Source organism: Falco naumanni, chromosome 7 (assembly GCF_017639655.2).
Source record: "Falco naumanni isolate bFalNau1 chromosome 7, bFalNau1.pat, whole genome shotgun sequence".
Lineage (NCBI taxonomy): Eukaryota > Metazoa > Chordata > Aves > Falconiformes > Falconidae > Falco > Falco naumanni.
In genome coordinates, this window is record NC_054060.1 from 41,597,209 (window position 1) to 41,616,202 (window position 18,994).

Here is an 18,994-nt window from a genome sequence, read left to right on the forward strand (position 1 = left end):
TGAATTCAGTCTAACTTTACGCCCACAGATTCACCTCTTTATTCACATCCTTTATATCAGACTCCTTCATGTCCCTTATATCAGACCCCTTTACTTGCAAATTACTTTAAGAGATATCAAAATGTAACATAAAGCTTCATATCAAAATTATATTATGCGTCATCTCAATTGTGATCTCTGTGCCTGTCAATGAAACTCTCTGACTGACTGTCCAGGGTACTGTAGATTATATGAGAACAAATACATGATCCTGATGTTTAATTCATATAGAACGCACGTTGAATTTAGCTTGCATTTGGATGGTGCAAGGATGACAGTTTTAGATCTGGAAAGAACGGATGAACATAAGGACCGGTTCATTCAAGTGGTATGTATAAAAAAAATGGTTTTCTACAACAGATGTACAGCCTGCGTTTAGGAGTCTGTTAGTTCCTTAGACAAATCAGATATGCTTAGTAATGCCAATGCAAAGTGTTAAAAACTATGCACTAAACCTTGAAAAAAATTACAAAAAATAAGATTTTAGAAAGAACTAATTAATATGGAAGAAGAGGGACAGTCATTTGTCTCCTAGTTACCAAAGCATCTGCGATAATTTTGGATCATATGAGACTTTTCTTCATATCAGTAGTTACTAGCTACGTGCAACTTTTTATATATATACATTTTTTAGTGGAAATTTAATTTGAAACTTGGGTGATGGATTAACTAAGCCTGGAAACTGAAGCTTTGAAATACTAAAATACATCTAGTAAAACCACAGTGCCTACTGTGACACTGACAACTTCTTGTGTGACAAGTTCCTCTAAGCTCAGTATATAGCAGGTGAGTGATGCCATTAAATGAAGAACAATCACTCACTGTCACATCTGTTCATTGCACCATTATTTCACTTGCTCCTTCTATGAGCCTGTGACAACACACATACGTTCTATAAGGAACTGGTTGATTTTGAGCTCTCACTGGGCTAGTATGACAGGGCTATACACTGCTAATTCAGAAGCTCTCCTAGTCCATTTCACATGCTGGCAACGTATTTTCCTTTCAGCTGATCACCCAGTAAGCTGATCTGTTCTGATTTTGAATTTGTATCTGTTGGAAATATTGCAAGTCTTGAAGAAGGAATGTGAAAAGATTTGAATCTGAGATTTTTCACTTCCAGATGGTCAGTCTACACAGGACTCAGAGCAAGAGCTGTCAGTAGGCACAAATATTTAGGGATTACTGGGAGCCTGCTGAGCTAGCTGTTCTACAAATGCCTAACAAAAGGGTGACATCTTCACAAAATATCAGTAAATATAAAATAAAGGACTTAAGATGTCTACAAGCACACAGAGGAGACAAGTGCAATTTACAGTACCAACAATCAAAAGCATTCTGTCTGCTGTCTTTAAAACCAAAAAATCAAAGATCAGCCTGAACACAGGTGACCTATGGGGCCAGCCTACTAAAGTTTTACGTATTCCTGTGGGCAACTAAACACATGAGGGTGAGGCACTGCCAGCATAGCTGACTGCCTGTGAATAGCTTCCTGCCAGCCACGAAGTACTATTTACAGCTGGGGGCAGTTTTCAGTACAGATTGAGAGCAAAACTTCAATTTACACCTTTTGGAACCACACTGAGACATGATTCACTGTCTTTAGACAGCTTCCATCTTGCGTATATTTATCTCATGAGTCAGCAAGAAAGCCAGCTCTAGTGCCTTCCTTTTCCTGTTCCATCAAAATACCCCTTTGTCAAACCCACCTGGTGTTTGCTCTGGTGTTCCTCCAAGTGCTGGAGCAGACTGCTCATGTCTGGTCAAGCTCACAGCTTAAAAAAAAAAAAAAAATGAACAAACAAACAAACAAACAAAAACAAGAGGAACTGTTTAAGAAGGCAGTACTGACATCTTATACTTCAGCATACATTCAGTGCTAGCATATTTATATTCACTTACTCATGCACTGTTGCCAGGCAGTGAGTGTAACCATTTGAAACATGCCACTGTTGTGCCCTACAGTTTTTGTGTACCATGTTCTATAACTCTACTTTTCTCCATTATTTGGTTTTCCTGGTACAAGAGTCACCACATAGGAGCCCTTATGCAGGATCAGAACTTGGTCAAGAAGGATTACCTAAGAGTCCCAAAATATGGTGGTGTTTGTTCTGGAGAAGAAATTACCTTTTAACTTAACAGTTCACCAGCACCTAGGTTTTAACATTTTATCAGTTCCTGTTATATGGATCGGAGCAATGTGAGAGGTCCAATTTGAATATAAAGACTAATCTGTGTTTGTAAAATTCTCCAAATGAGAATGAGTAAGCTTTATTTCTGCTTGGAAAGGCATCTGTACAGCACTCCATACAGACCTACGGTTTTCCAACACCTAGGTCCTCCTATACAAGCTGCCAGGAAGCACGTGCTGCATGGACATTGTTTTCTTAACAAAGAAATTCTGAAGATATCCAGAAGCCCATTTGATACATTAGTTGTTTTTAAGATGTCTAGCATACACTGCATACACTGATTAATAATTACCATTAATAAATAGATTAGTTACAGAGGAATTTTTCTGTAAACACTACCTATTTTAGACAAAACTACTGTGTATTATCCACAAATAAAAGTTAAGATCTATCCATAAACTAGTCTTGGAGCACTTCGTTCTGGCCTTTTAAACAAGCACAGCATAGACATAAAGTTTGTCTATGTACTTTGTCAAATTCACTAAGGTGTCATTATCTGAATAATGCCTAAATCAGTCAGAAACCTAAATTTGCTATCCCAATTGGATAAATATTGACAATTTCGATGTGTACCCAGCAATAGGATACGACCCTAAGGGATAAGATACAGGTGTGTCACAAAAATATAAATAGATACTCAACGAATTTTGGTGGTTAAGGTTTCTGGAAGGGAGAGCGCTCTCTTTGACTCCACTGGTCCCTTCACACTGTCCCTCAGGGAACGCACACTCTTCTGACGATTACGTGCGAAACGAGCCCTCTTGATCTTCCACATTGCTGCATCACTGAGGTTGGCGACATTTGTCCGGACAGCAGTGATAGCTTTGCAAATGCAATTGACCAAGTTAGGATTCATTCCACAGCATGGTGAGGCCCTAATGCTGCCAAGTGCCAAATGCAACTGGGCCCCAGGTCCCACTCAAGTCAAGAAAGCTCCATATGGGCTCAAAGGGTCCATCTGCAAGGTACTTGTTTGCATGCTCTCATTCTGAAATCCAAAAAAAACCAAATGGCATAACTGTGTTCAAAAAATTATGCTGCTACTTCTTTCTTTAGAGACTGGACAAAAACAGATTCTTGAAATCAAACATGAATTTCAGGCTAATGGAATATGAGCTGCCCCCTATTTAAAATGGCAGAAATCTCATGAGTATGGATCACGTTTAGTGCACTCATACCTAAACACGGCCTCTATTTTTGCCTCCCTGACCTCCTGTCCTGCCTATGCCTATCATCCTGGATTTGAACAGCGTCTCCAAAAATCAGTGTGATTATGCATTTACAGTGGTGTTACCAACAGTATCACTGCATACCTTAATGGGGTCACTAATACTTTTCTATACTCATGTCTACGTTTTTGTGCATTCAAACCCTTTGAGTATAATAATCTGAGCAACTAAATCCGGTGAACCCACCCTTTGCACCACTTATGTCTTTGAAAAGGCAAAGAGAAAGGTTAAAAAGAAACTTCAAAAATATCTTTTGCATATTTTACACTTTAAATCACTCCCAAATATTTATATTTAAAGATATGACCCTACATTTGCAGCCAGAGGTGCTAGAAAATAGTGCCGAGATTCCCTCCTCAGGCCACGACAGCAGCTCCCAGTTTTGGGTCAAGCTACTCACATATGGAGAAAATATGTTTGCAGTTCCACTCATCTCCCGTCTGGATGCAGCAGCAGCACCTGGGCTTTTTTAGGCATTGGGCTCCGTGCAAATGTAGGAGGAGGCATTAGGCTGCTGAAGGAGCACATGCCACCCAAACAGCTGTCCCCACCTCCTCCAAGGAAATCAGATGGAAATAGATCCACCTCATGGACCACCACTTGGGTAACAAAGTTTTCAATTGCATGTTAAACAACAGCACATTAAACAATCACACACAAATCATTTTTTAGGCCTCTCTGGTGAACAGGAGATGTGGTATCTTACCAAGAAACTAAGTATGAACAGGACAAACATTTACAAACATTTGTCACTGTAGCATACATGGACTCTCAGAGCCAGTGCTCAGTTAACTATTACTATAACTGTAGTAATAGTTAACTGAGCACTGGCTCTAAGAGTCCATGTACCTCTTGTGCTGTGCCCCATATATTTGTTTTTCAAAGGTCATACAGCTCCTAGGGCTGTCTTTGTACAGACCACTACAGAACAGAGTCAGGCATGACCTAGGCCTTTGAGAATAGCAATGCTGATAGCATAAGAACATCTACAAAAGAACAAGTGGGTTAATGCAGGTTGCAGCTGACCGTATAACCAGACCACATTTCAACCAAGGCTGGCAATCACATCCTATTGAGAGTAAAACATGACACCCAAAGGTGTGACAGAGTATAGCCTAACCTGTGTTCGGGCAGTCAAAAAATGCTCACTCTGAATTATCCTCTTTTGGCCTGAAATATTACTTAATTTCAGGGAATTTATACAGGTGAGACCTATATCTCTCTCAGACCCTTGCAGGCAGCTGAAATTCCAGAAGCTGATAAAAAGTGATCAGATCAATTTGGACTCTGCTTACTTGTTGGGAAAGGGAATTCTTTGTTGCAGTCCAGATGAAGCTGTGCTTCCAGAGACAGGGTCTCAAAGCGATTCACAAAAAACTCCCAACTCAAAGCTGGAATATCTGCTTTTAGGAAATGAAGTAGCAAAAGCTTACTAAGAATTGTGGGTCTGTCCTTGACAACGGTGTCAAACTGGAAATCAAGGCAGAGGCAGAGACCCTAGAGAGAAAGAAAAAAAAAAAAAAAAGAAAAGAAAAAAAACCCCAAACACATAACTGAGATGTGAAAACTTTAAACATTTTTTAAAGCAAAGGGAGCTCAAAGCTCACAACTTCTCCTGTTAATTAGTACAGGATAAAGTTTTCCTACCAAGTCCTTTAAATCAGAACTAATGCTACTTATATCAATGGAAAAGTAAGGTAAGTAAGGAGATACATGAACACCATATTTAGAATGTAGAATTTGCTAAGATTTTGAGGAATACAAAGGTATAGGCAAAGTTCTGTCCTAGTGCACATTTGGTACACAATATCAAAGTATTCTCTTCACACACCCTTGCCTGAGAAAAAGCTTGTATTTAGGCAACTGAATCAAGCCCTTAGTTACAAAAAGAATGAATCACCAAGCCCAAACCAAGGAAGAAAAACTGTGTGGCAAAGTGTATCAGAAGCACTTTGCCTCAAAATGCTTCTGTATTTTATTTGCACTAGATTTTGGTTGTAGTGTCAAGGCTTATGTTTGAGAAGAAACCCACATATTAAATATGAAAGTGCAGTATACTGGTAACAGTCTCAGTGAACTCCATGAATTCAAGTCCTCTGGAAACTATTTTGAAAAGGCACTACATAGAATAAAACTAGCAAGTATTAACAGCTTTTCATAGGCAGTAACACATATTCATTCTATTATCCAGAAAACTAGAACTGAATTATGTACTATGACATTATTTTTTTTAATCTTGCTTGTATATGTAGGCCCTGATCCACTTTCATATCTGCTTAGTTTTAATCATGAGAATTCTGATTGGCAGGGTCTCTCGCATGCTTAAAATTACATGCCTAAGTGAACCTTGAAAAGATGAAGATCATGTTTGGTTTTGCTTGAATATATTTTATCACTGTAAGCTCAGCAGGGTGTCATAAAACTTACAATTTAGTATTTTTTTAAATTGAAAATTGTCAATAAATTTTGAAATCGTAAAAAACATGCACCACTTTCTACAATAGCAGCTCAAATGCAACACTAATCCTTTGCAGTAAGCAAAGTTTTTACGGTTGGACTTGATCTTAACGGTCTCTTCCAACCTAAATGATTCTACGATAAATTGGGGGTAGGGCAGTATCATTTCACTTGGCTATTTTGTGCATATGTCAATTACCAAGACCCATAAGGCTTGCTTGAAAAGGTATTAGCAGTGACTGTACACCTGAACGCTTTGAATTTTGCATGAAAACTCAGACTCCTGTTTGAAAGTATTTTTTCCCATATAATAAACCTACCTGTAAAGCTGGCCTCTTTATGGTGTCAAGTAATAGCCCAGCTCTTGTAGCTACTGCTGGGTTGACATCTTCCACAGCAGTCAGGAAACAGCAGAATGCATGAGCCAAAGAGTACTTCAGTAGGTGGTTTTTTGTCACAGAGTGAATATCCAAAAACCTGCACAACACAGCCACCTTCTCCACTGCAGCAGCCATGCCCCCAGAAAAAGAATATGCATATTAATTTAGGTAATGGCTTCTTTATGTCCTGATTAATATATCTCACCTAGAAATATGCACATATGATAAAGTAACAACAAAAAATAGCTGGCAAATGTTTTAATTTTGATTATCAAATATGTCTCACGTTCTTCTCTATTTTACTGCATCATTGTGCCATAGTTTTGCACCAGACTATCTCCAAAACTCCTGAAAACAGCAAAAACATATCAACTATTACAGGTCTCCTCAGCTACAGCAGAGGATGCTCTACTTCTTCAATGAAGCAACAAAGAGAAAATAGTGCACAACACTCAGGCCTACCTGCTTCAAATCTCATCTTCCAATCCTTGCTGTTGAAATTGCTGTTTATGATTGTCCAGAAAATGTCAGCGCCATGGGGAAGCGAAAGTGCATGAAGAAGAAGTGGGACTGCCAGGGAAGAAAGCTGAGAGAACTCAGACTTCACAACTCCCCATAAGCTGGAAAGACCAAGAAAAGCAAGCCCGCTTACAAAACTACTCCCTTGACATCCTCTCTTCTAAATGTCTACATTGTCTTGGTGGTGGGAATGCACTCTTCATAAAAATCTCTATGAGCCATCCTGGGCATTTATGTGAATACTACAGAGCTGCTGCTAGGAGAACAGAGCTACTGGTACATCTTCAACTACAGCAGTTTTTCTTCAAAATCGAGGTTCCACTATTCCTTACATTGAAACACTTCAGATTTGGCAAGAGTTTGCCTAATTCAAGGCACAACTGCCATGGAACATAATCTATGCTATTAATTAGCAGTTTGAGCACAACCAGCTTCAGCACATAAGCCACATGAACTGTCTTGGCACCACAAATCACGTGTATCCATGAATGTCTAAGATGTTGGGTGTTTACAATTTGCTGGTATTTAGATTCAGGACAGATTCTCTAGTCTGCTAAAACCGTACAGTCTCAGGAGATGCTCAGTGAAATTGATAGAGCAGCTCTAAGCACTGATGAACACACTCTCTTTCAGAACATCATATGCTGGTATTTATTCAAGGGGTTTTCTGCAGAAGTCCGTTTCTTCAAAAGAGAATCTTAAAATCCACAGATTTCAATCCAATTCACTCTGACTCCAAATGAAAAAAAATCCTTTACCTCTTAAAAATGAGGTGCAATGCTGTTGTTCTCTCAGCTTTAATGCTAAAGCCTTATGAAGTGTGTGCCTGCCTCTACATCATCCTTTATTTTATTTTGTAAAGTCAGGAAAGATAGCTCAGTCTCATCTCAGACAGTGCCTATTTTTCAGTATGAGAAACTCTGACTCACTGCAAAACCAGTGGTGCATGACAGAGTGGCCATGATGGACCGTGCAGGGTATCTCGGTTTCATTTGCAACTTCTTAATTAGCCTGTGCAATGTGCCCTTGTACAGCTGCTTAAACTTTCCACACCTCCCTACCACCCTTTGTTAATTTTCCATACCAAACCTGCAAGTGCTTTGATGCCAACAATGAACGGTTGGAGAACTAATGCAGTATGATAACAAGATGTGCAATAAAAACCTACCTTGCAATCAGCATGTGATCTTGAATATAGGCAAGAAATTGTGGATGGTCCTTTCTTGCTATATACAGGCATTCCCCATGAAGACACAGGATCTTCAGACAGTTCAGCATGTTAAAAAGAATGTCTGGTTCTTCAAACCTTGACATTTCCTGTGTAAGCAGATGTACTACTCTCAACACAATGACACCACTTAACCAAAAATTCACACTAAACAAACAAGTAAACAATATTACCTGCAATATAGTGTATATGAGCTTCAAGGTAACTGGAAGCTGCTGATAACAAAATTTTCTTTCTGTGTCATTCTTTATCGCTGTTAAAAAAGTAAGTTACATAAGAAGTTGTTAAAATTCTCATCTGTGGATTCAAAATCAAACTAAAGAATGTCAAAGTAATGAGATATAAATTAATTCTAGCCACAGTAACCCTGAAGTCAGTAAAATTACAACAGCATGGAATTTGGCATCCAATGATTTTGCTACGTTACATGTTCAAAAAGCCAAGATTTCTTCTAACACTTATTTGAGAGACAGTCATGCTGGCTATCAACATAAATATAGCCTTCCTATTCACTTACTATGTTGAAGAATTAAATGCATGAGAAAAAAGTGATTGTGCATTGTTCGACTTGAAAGACTGCTTCAAAACCTTGTATTCTGTAGGAGCTGAAGCATTTAATTTAAAGCCTTACTGAAATACTCAGCTTCTCACCCTCTACCTACCAGCATTTTCTGTGGTCTCTGTGTGATTTCCTGGGTTTTCTCCATGTTTTGGTGCCGATTTGTCTTCCTCTTCTCCCTCAGTTCCTATAATAAACTCAGGTCTAGTATACAGAAGACTATCCTCCAGGTTATCTGTGGGCTCCTTGAAGAATATAAGAAGTTAAATTTATTTCTTGATGTTATACATCAAGAGTATAAATACATGAGGCCATATCTTGCTGTTTCGTTCACATGTGGTGTGATAAGCTGAGATCAAATGAGGCAGACGCTGTGTAGTTCCATGTACACTTGTGCATTCAAATCACCTGCATATCTAAAATTCTGCATCAGCAAATGCATACCGACAAGACTATGTTTCTATGTTTCAAACATGGATTTAAGTGATACCACTTAACAGAAACTTATATCCATATTGGAACTGAGATGGATCCAGTCACAGGGCTGTGGTGTCACCAAACTTGCCATCCTCGCCTCAGAGGAGTATCAGAGAGGAGCAGGGGATGTTTCCTACACTGCTGTACAGTTACAGGCTTAGAGGCAAGAGCTACCACAACCACCTTTACATTGAAATAAGGGACTGGAGTTACTTCTGCCTGTGGCCAGAAACTCAGGATTACAGGTTGCCATTGTGACCTTTGTGTTATAAATTGCAAGGTGGATCCTAGGAATGGTACCAAGCCCCAGCACTCAAAAGACTGCATCACTTGCTACTTTTCAGTTGAGGTGAGAATCTGAACAGAAAGGGCATGAGACGATTTTTCTAGCACAAGTTACTGAATACCACATGCACAATACCTACTATTAACATACACATTCAAATGGAATTCTGAAGCTTTTACACATCAAAAGGCATCACTAGGCTCACCACCAAAAAAAATTACTAATAGTGAGCACTCAGAGTAAGGAGAAGGATGCTGTCTTCTGAACTATCTGATGGAACAGTTATGTATAACCAACATAGAGCTTAAAAATAAATTCATCAGGCCACAGGTAATACCTCAATTCTTATGCAAAGCTACAGAGGACTTTAATAATGACTAGTGATTGCAGAGTATGTATGTGTGTCTGATAAAGGTGGATACACAACTTGAAGTATATTCTGTTTTTCAGCAGTGCTCAGCATTTTCAACAATCAAGCATCAACTTGCCCACTTGACAACTGACTCACTCAAAATCATTAATCATTTCAAAATATCCACTCTTAGCTTTTAAAATAAGATAAAGTGTGAGATGTTAATACTTAGTGCTTTTCATTTAAGACACGGTATCATAAGAGTGTCCTTCCAAAGTAAAACAGCACTTCAAGGTTGATGGGGGAAGAGTTTATACTGGTTGATTATTGTCATCTTCCCTGAGTTCTTTCTATCAATTCAAACAGGAAATTTTAGAGTTCAATGGCATTTTGCTTTAACATCCCAAATTCTCCATGCCAAAGGTCAGCACAGCTTTACTCCCTTGTGCCCAATGTAATGAGAACAATGAAGAACAGGGGTTTCAGCACACCAGTACTATAGGCCCTTTCCTGCTCTACTTACCACAAGCCTGATTTCTTCTTTTGGAGCAAGCTGTTCTAGCAGCTCAAAAGCCAGCTGGTAACACAGAATGCTGGACTGACACAGACCACATTCAACTGCTTTTTCATCTTTCTGACAGGTGTGAGAACCACCCCAGGGTGCCTGGAACACATTGTTTATGATGGATATTACATCTTTTGAAATGCTGTTCTCTAAGCCCAAAGTGACACCATCATCCTGGAGTTCCATCTGAAAGAGCGTGAAAAAGAGTAAAGATTTGTTATTTATTGAAAAGCCACAGCACTATTCTGCCTCCTTCTACATTTCTGCTAGTGTTATATTACAGTACTGCAAAGAGCTTGAGGTAAACTGGAGCTCACAATTTCAAATTGCCACTGGTGTTGAGGACCAAGTTCAAATAGCTAGAATAAATAAACAATTTCAAGCACAGGATCCATGAATTTTACCCAGAGACAGTTATGCAAAACACCTGGCCTTGGATTTACAATGTACAAATGTAGCTATCCAAAAGTTATGCATCCAATCTAAGCATATCAATAAGCCTCTGCTTTTAGTCTGCAGAAATAAACATATCTCCAAGGAGAAGACCCTTTCACTCATACAAGCTATCTAACATGAATGTGGAGGTATCTAAGTTCTCTTCATTTAACATGAAGCTGTAAATCCTACAAGGGTAAAGGCAGATGACAGCTGTATTGGGATACAAATGCTGTATACTTCATTCCAGCCCCTTAGCAGAAAGGGATTCAATACAAAATTAAATGAGAGCCAAAAGTGACTACAGAACTTCAGGGTCCCCTCAGTGTGGGTGTTTTTCTTCTGTGAGTACCTGCTTCAAGATGAGATCAAACATCAGAATGAAGCAATTAAGATTCATTTCGTCATCTTCACAGTCAAAATCAATTGTCTTTCCACTGGGGTGTCCAAAGTTCTTGAAAGGGCTGTGAAAAGGACTACGTATTGGACTCCGAAATGGGCTCTGGAAGGGGCTTGGGAAAGGACTCAGCATGTTGTGCTGAACTCTGCGCCCAGGGTCAGAAGCAACGCTTACCTGAAAACACAGAGAATCAACATGTCCAAATGACTGTTACACATTTAAGCAATCTCATTTTATATGAAACTGCAGGAAACTGCACGAACTTTGACAGCCTTAGTATCCCCTTCTGTAGCTTCTTTGCAAAGTGGACATATGTCCCTTAATGCCATTAAATGACAAAATACTACAGAAGTAGAGGAATCATATTCTGCATAGATACATGTACACATTCTCTTAAGCGAATTGGCTGACATCCAGAAAATTGGTGCAGGCAGTAAAGTGGCCATCAGGTTACAATGATCTGCTCCATGATCCAGGAACACAAACTGCAATAGCAGGAGGCTAATAAAGCAGGCTATCTCAACAGTGTAACTAAGGTTATACCAAGGATACAGGTAGTAGGAAATGAACTGGACACAACACCAACAAGATGTGCATGTCTGCACTGACTTAAGTCCATGCCACAGTAGGGCACTAAGCATTGCAAGGAGAAACAGTTGGATGACACGAGGTGTATTTTGAGGCCAACTATGGTCTGAAAGACCAGACAGTAAGTTTGTCCACTTTTTCTGCATAGTTAAGAAGTGGTCATGGGCTAGGTGTAGGAATGCTCTCTGTAAGAGCTACATCAGAAGGCAGGTGGACCACATGTGAAGAATGACCAACTGCCTAGATGCTGTAGTTCCTTAAATCTAAAGATCTGACCTTTCAAGCACTCTGGTTCCTGCTGTCCTTGAAGCACTTTGTCCAAGACTACTGAGAAGTTTGTCACATCAGTCCAAGTATGTAGTGCCTACAGATTTTTACACGTTTTTTTCCAGAGCATAAGCCTGTGACAGACAACTTTAGACCAATTTTTGCATCTCTTGGATGGGGAAAAAATGCAGGGAAATGGAAATAAACTCTGCTTTGTCACCCTTCCAAAACATACCTAGGCCCACCAAATTTGTAGTAGAATACAAAGGCTCATTCTGGGTGGCCAGTTGTCCATAACAACTTGTTGTTGATGGCTATTAATAGAAGGTGCAGAGAATGAAATGGTTGGAAAAGATACAAGGAACACTAAAAACATACCCCAAACAAACCAGCTGACTAAGGAAAAACTACAGTTTTTCTGCAGTTTCTAACTGCATTATCATTACACTGACCACGTGATAAAGTGGTACTAACTGAAGAAGTCATGCCAATTTTCTTCCATTTTCAAAATCTATACTGTTTCAAATCAAATGCTGCCATATTGAAAGATAACTTTTTAATTCTTCACATGCATTCTATTAGGAAAACTGTTCTAAACAAAAAAATAAGTAGGATAAATGACAGTTACCCTCCGAGCTGCAAGATTTCCTGCCAGTTCACTGACTCTCGATTTTCTTTGATTTGCTAACTCTTTTACAGAATTAACTCCATCAGAAAACATGCTGATTAGTAACTGAAGAGGAACGACAATGTCTAGTTCAGATAACACCTGAGGAAAGACAACAAATAAAAAAGCATGAGTTTCAAGCTTGACCAAAAATGCCAGCTACTTTGTAAGCACCTTTATCATATGATCCTCAGTTCAACAAGTTCCATACATTTCATTTTGGGATTCAATAAGGTGAGCTGCAAGCTTAGATTTCTGTTAGAATCAGGGCAAAAGAGAACTGGCAAAAAAAGGCTATTTTAAGAATATTTGTTGGCATACACTTGGTGCACTTTGAGATTAGTTTTATGCACAAACACACGCACAGGAATGTGAAGTTGTTCCACAAAAATATTTCTGTAAACCAAAAGTATTACCAATACTTGGAAGATACCTATTTACTGTATTTATTATTACTTAAAACTGAATTCCTCTATTTATTCTAAGAATCTAGTCAGAATGGTAGCCTACAGGTGTCAACATAGTGACAGGATGGTTAACTGCAAATCACTGAGGGAATATTCATCAATTTTGCCACCAACAGTCAGACAAATATAAGCTCTTTCGTACTTGTCATTAATTGTTATTAGGTCAAGATAAGTCTAAAAAAATCATACTTTATTTGAAAATTCTGCATACCTGAAAATTGCTACAGTCATCAGATAAACTGGTCTTTGCAGAAGCTTAACCAAAATAACCCTCAGCAGAAAAGAAGCAATAATGAAGAATACAGGTGTTATTCTGAGGTGCTGTGAAAATTTTATACCCTTTTAAACTCACTGCCCCCAGCTGACAAGATTGTCCCTGTAGCTTTTGAACATAAATATTGGTTGAATGCCAGCTCTGTGGGCAACTATAGCACAAAATAACTGGGGCAGCAGAAAGCTTGATGGCTACAGAGTTAGTCTAATTCAGTTCTTCATATGCAGGAAAATCTACAGCTACTTCTGGAGTCAGAAATTAATTTTGGAATCCAAAGACCAAATTCTGTGGAGACTGAAAAAAAAAACTCAGACAGCTGAATGGACCTAAAGATACAACTGACATTCAAAGGTAAAAAGAATTTCAAGGCTTCCATTACATTGCCCAGGATAGGCCAGTAACATGAAGCTTCCTGGTTTCTGCCTACCAGTGATCCTTACACTGGGACCAAGCAAAAGGCAGAAAGGTTCCATGATCCTTGTAAAAGTGGCTTCTTTTTCCCCCCTCTTTCCCCTCTTATTTTTTCTTTTCCAAAATCGTAAGCTGCTTCAACATGACTCATCAAGAGAGGACACTTACATGCAGCCAAAGTAATGCCTGCTCTTGCACAGAGGATGGATACCCTGTGAATCGACAGCTAATGAAGCCAAACATCTCCTCCATGGAGAAAGGGAGAGGGCAAAGTTCAGTGTCAAACATTTTGCTGAAAAGTAGAACAAGAATATAACATCACTGAGTTACCATGGTATACACTGCGTGAGATATAACAGAAAAGTGGTAGGAAGGCAATCTCACTACCAGCACTGATAATGCTTCTGTAATCTTACTTGCATCCTCACCATCCATGGGAGTTGAGCTAGGTTGCTGATACCACCTGTCCTGCCTGGACAAGGTCATCTCTGAATTTGGTGATGCACCTTAAGGATTTACATCACATCTTGTATCATGCACAGTTTCATTTGATAGCAATATCTTTTTCAACATCCAGTGTAAAAATTGGAAAATTTCTCATCTCACCACTGGTCCACTATTTCATTTTTACACTATAAAAGTTTACATCAATACCTATAAATACAAACTTACAGTCAGTTTCAAAGCCTCTTCATCCGTTAAAAGGCAATGTGAAGTTTTATTGTCAAAGGCATACACCAGACATGAAATTATGACTCAGCCATCATTCTTATTCTGGTATTTTCTTTGCTCAGCAGGGGAAGACATCAGCTAATTCGATACAAATCATCACTCTTTCAGTGCCAGCTCTACTAATCCTCACCATTTCTCATCAACAGCTGGCCAAGAGGATAAAAGTGTTTATTCCACCATGTTGCAGGAAGCCACTAAAAATGTGCCTTGCTCGCAGCAAAGAAACATCCATGTAGTTGGTTCCTGATACAGATTCAAGGATGTGAGGAGCAATAAAAGGAAACTTTCCCAAACCCTAACTGCTTTAGTTTAAACATAAGTTATAAAAAATTCAGAAGCATTCACTCACTACTGCCTATTGCACACAGGCATTTTTATTTGTTGTCACCTTATTGTGCTAAAACCCTCAACAATCAACATATGCAATGATAGAACGGTTTCTACGTGTGTCTACATACCTCAACACTTCCCGGAACTCTTTCAGTTGATTATCAGGCACTTCTGTCCTTATAGCTTCCAGCCACTCTGGCATGATACACTCCCACACTGACTGGTTTATCACATTGTATGGAATCAAGCAAAGGATTCGATTCAGCCCTTCTTTTAATTGGGTCACAGCACTACACGATTTGTCCCAGTATCCACCAACCTGTGGGTATTTCCAGGAATCATACTGATGAATGATACATCTAGTCTCTGTAACTTGTCCAGCACCGTAAATTTGCTCAGTGTGTTACAGCCAGAAAATTCTGGGGGGTGATCATCTGTACCTTCCAGCCTGAATTTAGAATTCAGCCATGGGGATTGCATTGGTTTTTTTCCTCTCTCTCACCTGACCAACAATACTACAAAAGCACTGTCCAAGATTTAAATGAAGTTTGCTCACTCCCAGGCCATGATGCAGAGTAACCCCTCATTGTTTACAGTTCTCAACACCAGACAGATGTTTTTGGTCAAACTTGCACCTTCAATTATTTGCTCTGAGCAACCTGTTACAGTGCTGGGTCTCTATTGTGAAAAACCTGGTCTGTACCAGGCGTTCCTTTGTGGTTGGTTGGTTGGGGTTTTTTTGAGGGAAGGTTCTAAGTAATGGAAGCCAAAAAAATATACTTCTAAGTAAATAAGTAACTGGCCTACAGAGATTAATTACTCTAACTGACCTGAGATCACATCTGCTGTTCCAGACTAATGGCTCTAGAGATGCCTGCTGTTTTGGCAGCGACTACTGGTGATCTCAGCCAACAAACTATTTTTTCTCCATTCATCACAGCTAATTTCATGGCTGTTTGTTTTCATATTCTCGTGAACCCTTGCAAATCTAGCAAGTTGTCAGTCTAGTCTTAAGTGTTGCAGTGGGTAATAAAACTCAAAAAAGGGGCTGGATCCAAGGCAACAAAAAGATCCATAACAGATTACAGCATGAGGTTCAGTCCTTCCTTTCCCCTTTAGCCTCAAAGCCCTGATCTCTTTTCTTCAGTCCTAATATTCATTGCATCCATCCACTTCTCAAATTCCCTCAGCTGCCCTCCAGCCCTCCCACAGCCAGGTCTATCTTCAGAGTGATGGTTCGGAGTAAGACGTATACACATGCTGGTCTGCGCATGTACAGCAAATCCCATATATTACGTCATGAAAAATCCACGGATGCACAGTGGATACATGGATACATTATTGATGGTGTACTGTATTACATTAAGTCTTTACGGCCCTTCCTAGTCTAGTCACTTAATTTTAGGAAACAAAACCAACATGTCCTTTGGACATTTTAAGTCAGAGAGTCAGAAAATGAAAGTCTTACAAAAGCACATGTGGTATAGTTGGCAGTGATAAATGAGGGGGAAAAAATCTTAAATCCCTCACAAATATAAAGTTCCTATTTTCATGCTGATGTTTCATTTTCTGTAGAGGAATATTCACATGCCTGACTTAGTTGCCTGCCTTCACTATCCACGTTAAATAGCAAGTTCTGCTTCATAATTAATGGACAGAAAGAAAGAGTCCCTCTAAAAGTGATTCCAACAATGGCCTCACTTAAGCACCCTGAATGACCTTCCAGATAAGTGTCTTTCTCTCCATCAGCAAGAAGGTGAACCATGGCAGACTAGTCACTTAACTGAGTCGCTTAAATTAGGTATCTGTAGCTACAGGGCATCCTTTCAGCCCAGAACTCCTTTCAGTTGCAGCTGTGTGATTTCATAAACTTTAATTCATGTTTTTATTATTATTTAATTTTATTAATTTATTAATAAATGCAGAGATTAAGCATGCAAAGAACAGAGAAGCATTAGTAAAGCAGACCACTAAAGGACAGGTTTGTATCTGGGAGCAGACTAATGATACCTTTTACTAAAGACAAGCTTGGGTGCTTCAGCAGCATAATGGAAACATGCAGCTACCAAAAATGTACACTATCTTTCAATATCTACAATATTCTTCCAACCTGTCTTCATATTGCTGTAAATAATCCCCACTCTCCAACACAGTAAAACTAAAAATGCCATGAAGAGGAAAAATTCCTGAACTCCACTGTTCCCTCAACCACTGACACTTCTTTTGCCTTGACAGAGCTGGAGGAGAGAGAGTCCTTATACTGAACACTTTAATCTCTATGGCAAATAAAGGAACCTTCAGATTAAATTATTCTTACCCTGGCAAACTCCATTGGTTTAGGAAGGAGGCACATAACCATGACATCAAACCGGACATCACAAACTGTCTTCAGCCACTTAGTAACAAACTGGGGTTTGAGCTTTTCAACCAGGCTACCAACTTCATCATCCATCATGTAAGCTGTGGAGTGAAACCACTGGAACACCATGCTAACCAGCCTTGCTAAACTCTCTGTGGGTGTATTCTCACTGGGGGTGCAAAGGCTCACCTGGAAGACAGAAACACAAATCAAGTTACATTTCTAGAATTAAAAGGTGGCAAATTGTTTGTCTACTATATTTTGCATATTCTCAGACATATGAGGATGCAAACTACATAGAAGACAAGTGAGCTGATCAGTTTTAAGTAGAGTTTGGCACAGGACAATTGACAAAACATTTCCAAACCAGAAAATAATGGTAAGAGGGGAAAAACAAGCACTGAATTTTTTGTTTCTTAGTTTCGACACTGAAAATACCAATACAGAATGCTTTGACAAACATTTTGGTGGGAACTTTAAAATGACTTTTCATTTCAGAAGGTAATATAATGCCTGTTAAAATTTATGACACACATATATAAAAAGTACAAAGTAAAAAGACAAACCAAATTAAGAGTTTCAGAAAATGTGAAAGAATATGTGTACTTAATGAATAACCTTCGCTTTGCAAAAAGATTCTGATTTTTTGTCCTCATTTGGGGTGGGAATATGAGTTTTAAGTCCTCAAACATTCTCACATAACAGTTACTATTCTTCCCCCCTTCTCCAATGTCTGCACTGTGAAACTGTCCCAGATTTGAGACCAAGTCTGTACCCCAGTTCACAGAGTGGGCTCACTGCTAAGCCCTTAATTGCCCACTACTTGAGCTCTTGGTAACTTCTGGGGACAGGAGGCATAAGTTTCAAGTCAGGTTGCTGCACTGAATCCAAAGAATGGAAAATAACAAATGACGGGAGATTTAGGAAGCTCCTTTAACCACCTATCAGCTGTTTGTTGCCGCTTCCTAGCGAAAGCTGTACTCTCAGCACTTGGCAACCTGAAAACAGTGGCTGCTGCCTTAAGCAAGCAAATAAAGGAGAAACGTTCATGTCATTTCTGGGGAAACACTGACAATACTGTTTCCCAGAGAAGACCAGAACCCATCTAACAAGTGGTTTTCCTCCACGTTTTTTCTTGGGATGAGGCAGCCAAAGGTCCCCTTGCTAATTCAAAGTACAGTCTTCATTGTTCTGTTTTCATTGCAGGCTGAAGTTAAGGTGTTTGCCTCCTGGTGCTTGTCTCAGTTGAGTGTTAACTCAAAGCCAGTATCAGCTGGCAGCCGTTTTAAGAGGAACTCTTGAGCTCTGTCCCATCTCTAGATGAAAGGTATTCGTTTTATAAAAGAAAACAGCAAGCCACTATTTCTCACAATCTGTGCTGTCATCTCTGCCAATACTCACTAGAGAGAGATCAAGAGATTTTATAAGGATAGAATGAAGTCACTGAGCTCCTCCCTACCATAGAAAGACAGACTCTCAATGTCAAGGATAGGGCATGTACAGTGTAACAAAACATTTTCTGTTCTCATTTCAATTCTACTTCTGGAAACGTAGGCCTTCAGTCTTTACAAAACATCATTTGAAACAGAATAGACTAACATGGCACAATTAAAAAATGAAAAAAATAATAAAAGGCTTTAAGTCAAAAACCACATTAAACAACAAAACCCACGAAATGAGCAGAACATGAAGTTTACTCATGTAGTCACTTGAAACACCAAAGCAGCTTTGTCGGCATTATGGGATTCTAGATCTGCCACCCTGCTGTCCCCATCTCTGTT

General features: G+C 39.2%; 1 protein-coding gene and 1 long non-coding RNA gene across 12 annotated transcripts in view; one reads left to right on the plus strand and one right to left on the minus strand.

Moving 5' to 3' along the window:
* Positions 1-14,819, plus strand: part of LOC121091638 — a 74,640-nt gene extending 59,821 nt beyond the window's left edge. For 2 of the 4 annotated variants that reach the window (XR_005828984.1, XR_005828985.1), the window contains exons 3-5: positions 12,673-12,874; positions 13,609-13,732; positions 13,925-14,819. This is a non-coding gene — a long non-coding RNA (uncharacterized LOC121091638). The remainder of the gene's footprint in view (positions 1-12,672; positions 12,875-13,608; positions 13,733-13,924) is intronic. The other 2 variants (XR_005828986.1, XR_005828987.1) reach the window with 2 other exon arrangements.
* The window catches only part of UNC79 (unc-79 homolog, NALCN channel complex subunit), a 116,781-nt gene that overhangs the window by 68,698 nt on the left and 29,089 nt on the right, over positions 1-18,994 (minus strand). For 6 of the 8 annotated variants that reach the window (XM_040601659.1, XM_040601654.1, XM_040601658.1 and 3 more), the window contains exons 14-26: positions 17,172-17,402; positions 14,983-15,173; positions 13,961-14,084; positions 12,602-12,742; positions 11,071-11,292; positions 10,242-10,469; positions 8,707-8,848; positions 7,985-8,297; positions 6,760-6,917; positions 6,238-6,419; positions 4,756-4,957; positions 2,874-3,053; positions 1,749-1,814 (exon numbers count right to left, since the gene is read on the minus strand). In XM_040601659.1, the coding sequence (XP_040457593.1) occupies positions 1,749-1,814; positions 2,874-3,053; positions 4,756-4,957; positions 6,238-6,419; positions 6,760-6,917; positions 7,985-8,297; positions 8,707-8,848; positions 10,242-10,469; positions 11,071-11,292; positions 12,602-12,742; positions 13,961-14,084; positions 14,983-15,173; positions 17,172-17,402 (2,380 nt within the window). The remainder of the gene's footprint in view (positions 1-1,748; positions 1,815-2,873; positions 3,054-4,755; positions 4,958-6,237; positions 6,420-6,759; positions 6,918-7,984; positions 8,298-8,706; positions 8,849-10,241; positions 10,470-11,070; positions 11,293-12,601; positions 12,743-13,960; positions 14,085-14,982; positions 15,174-17,171; positions 17,403-18,994) is intronic. The other 2 variants (XM_040601656.1, XM_040601655.1) reach the window with 1 other exon arrangement.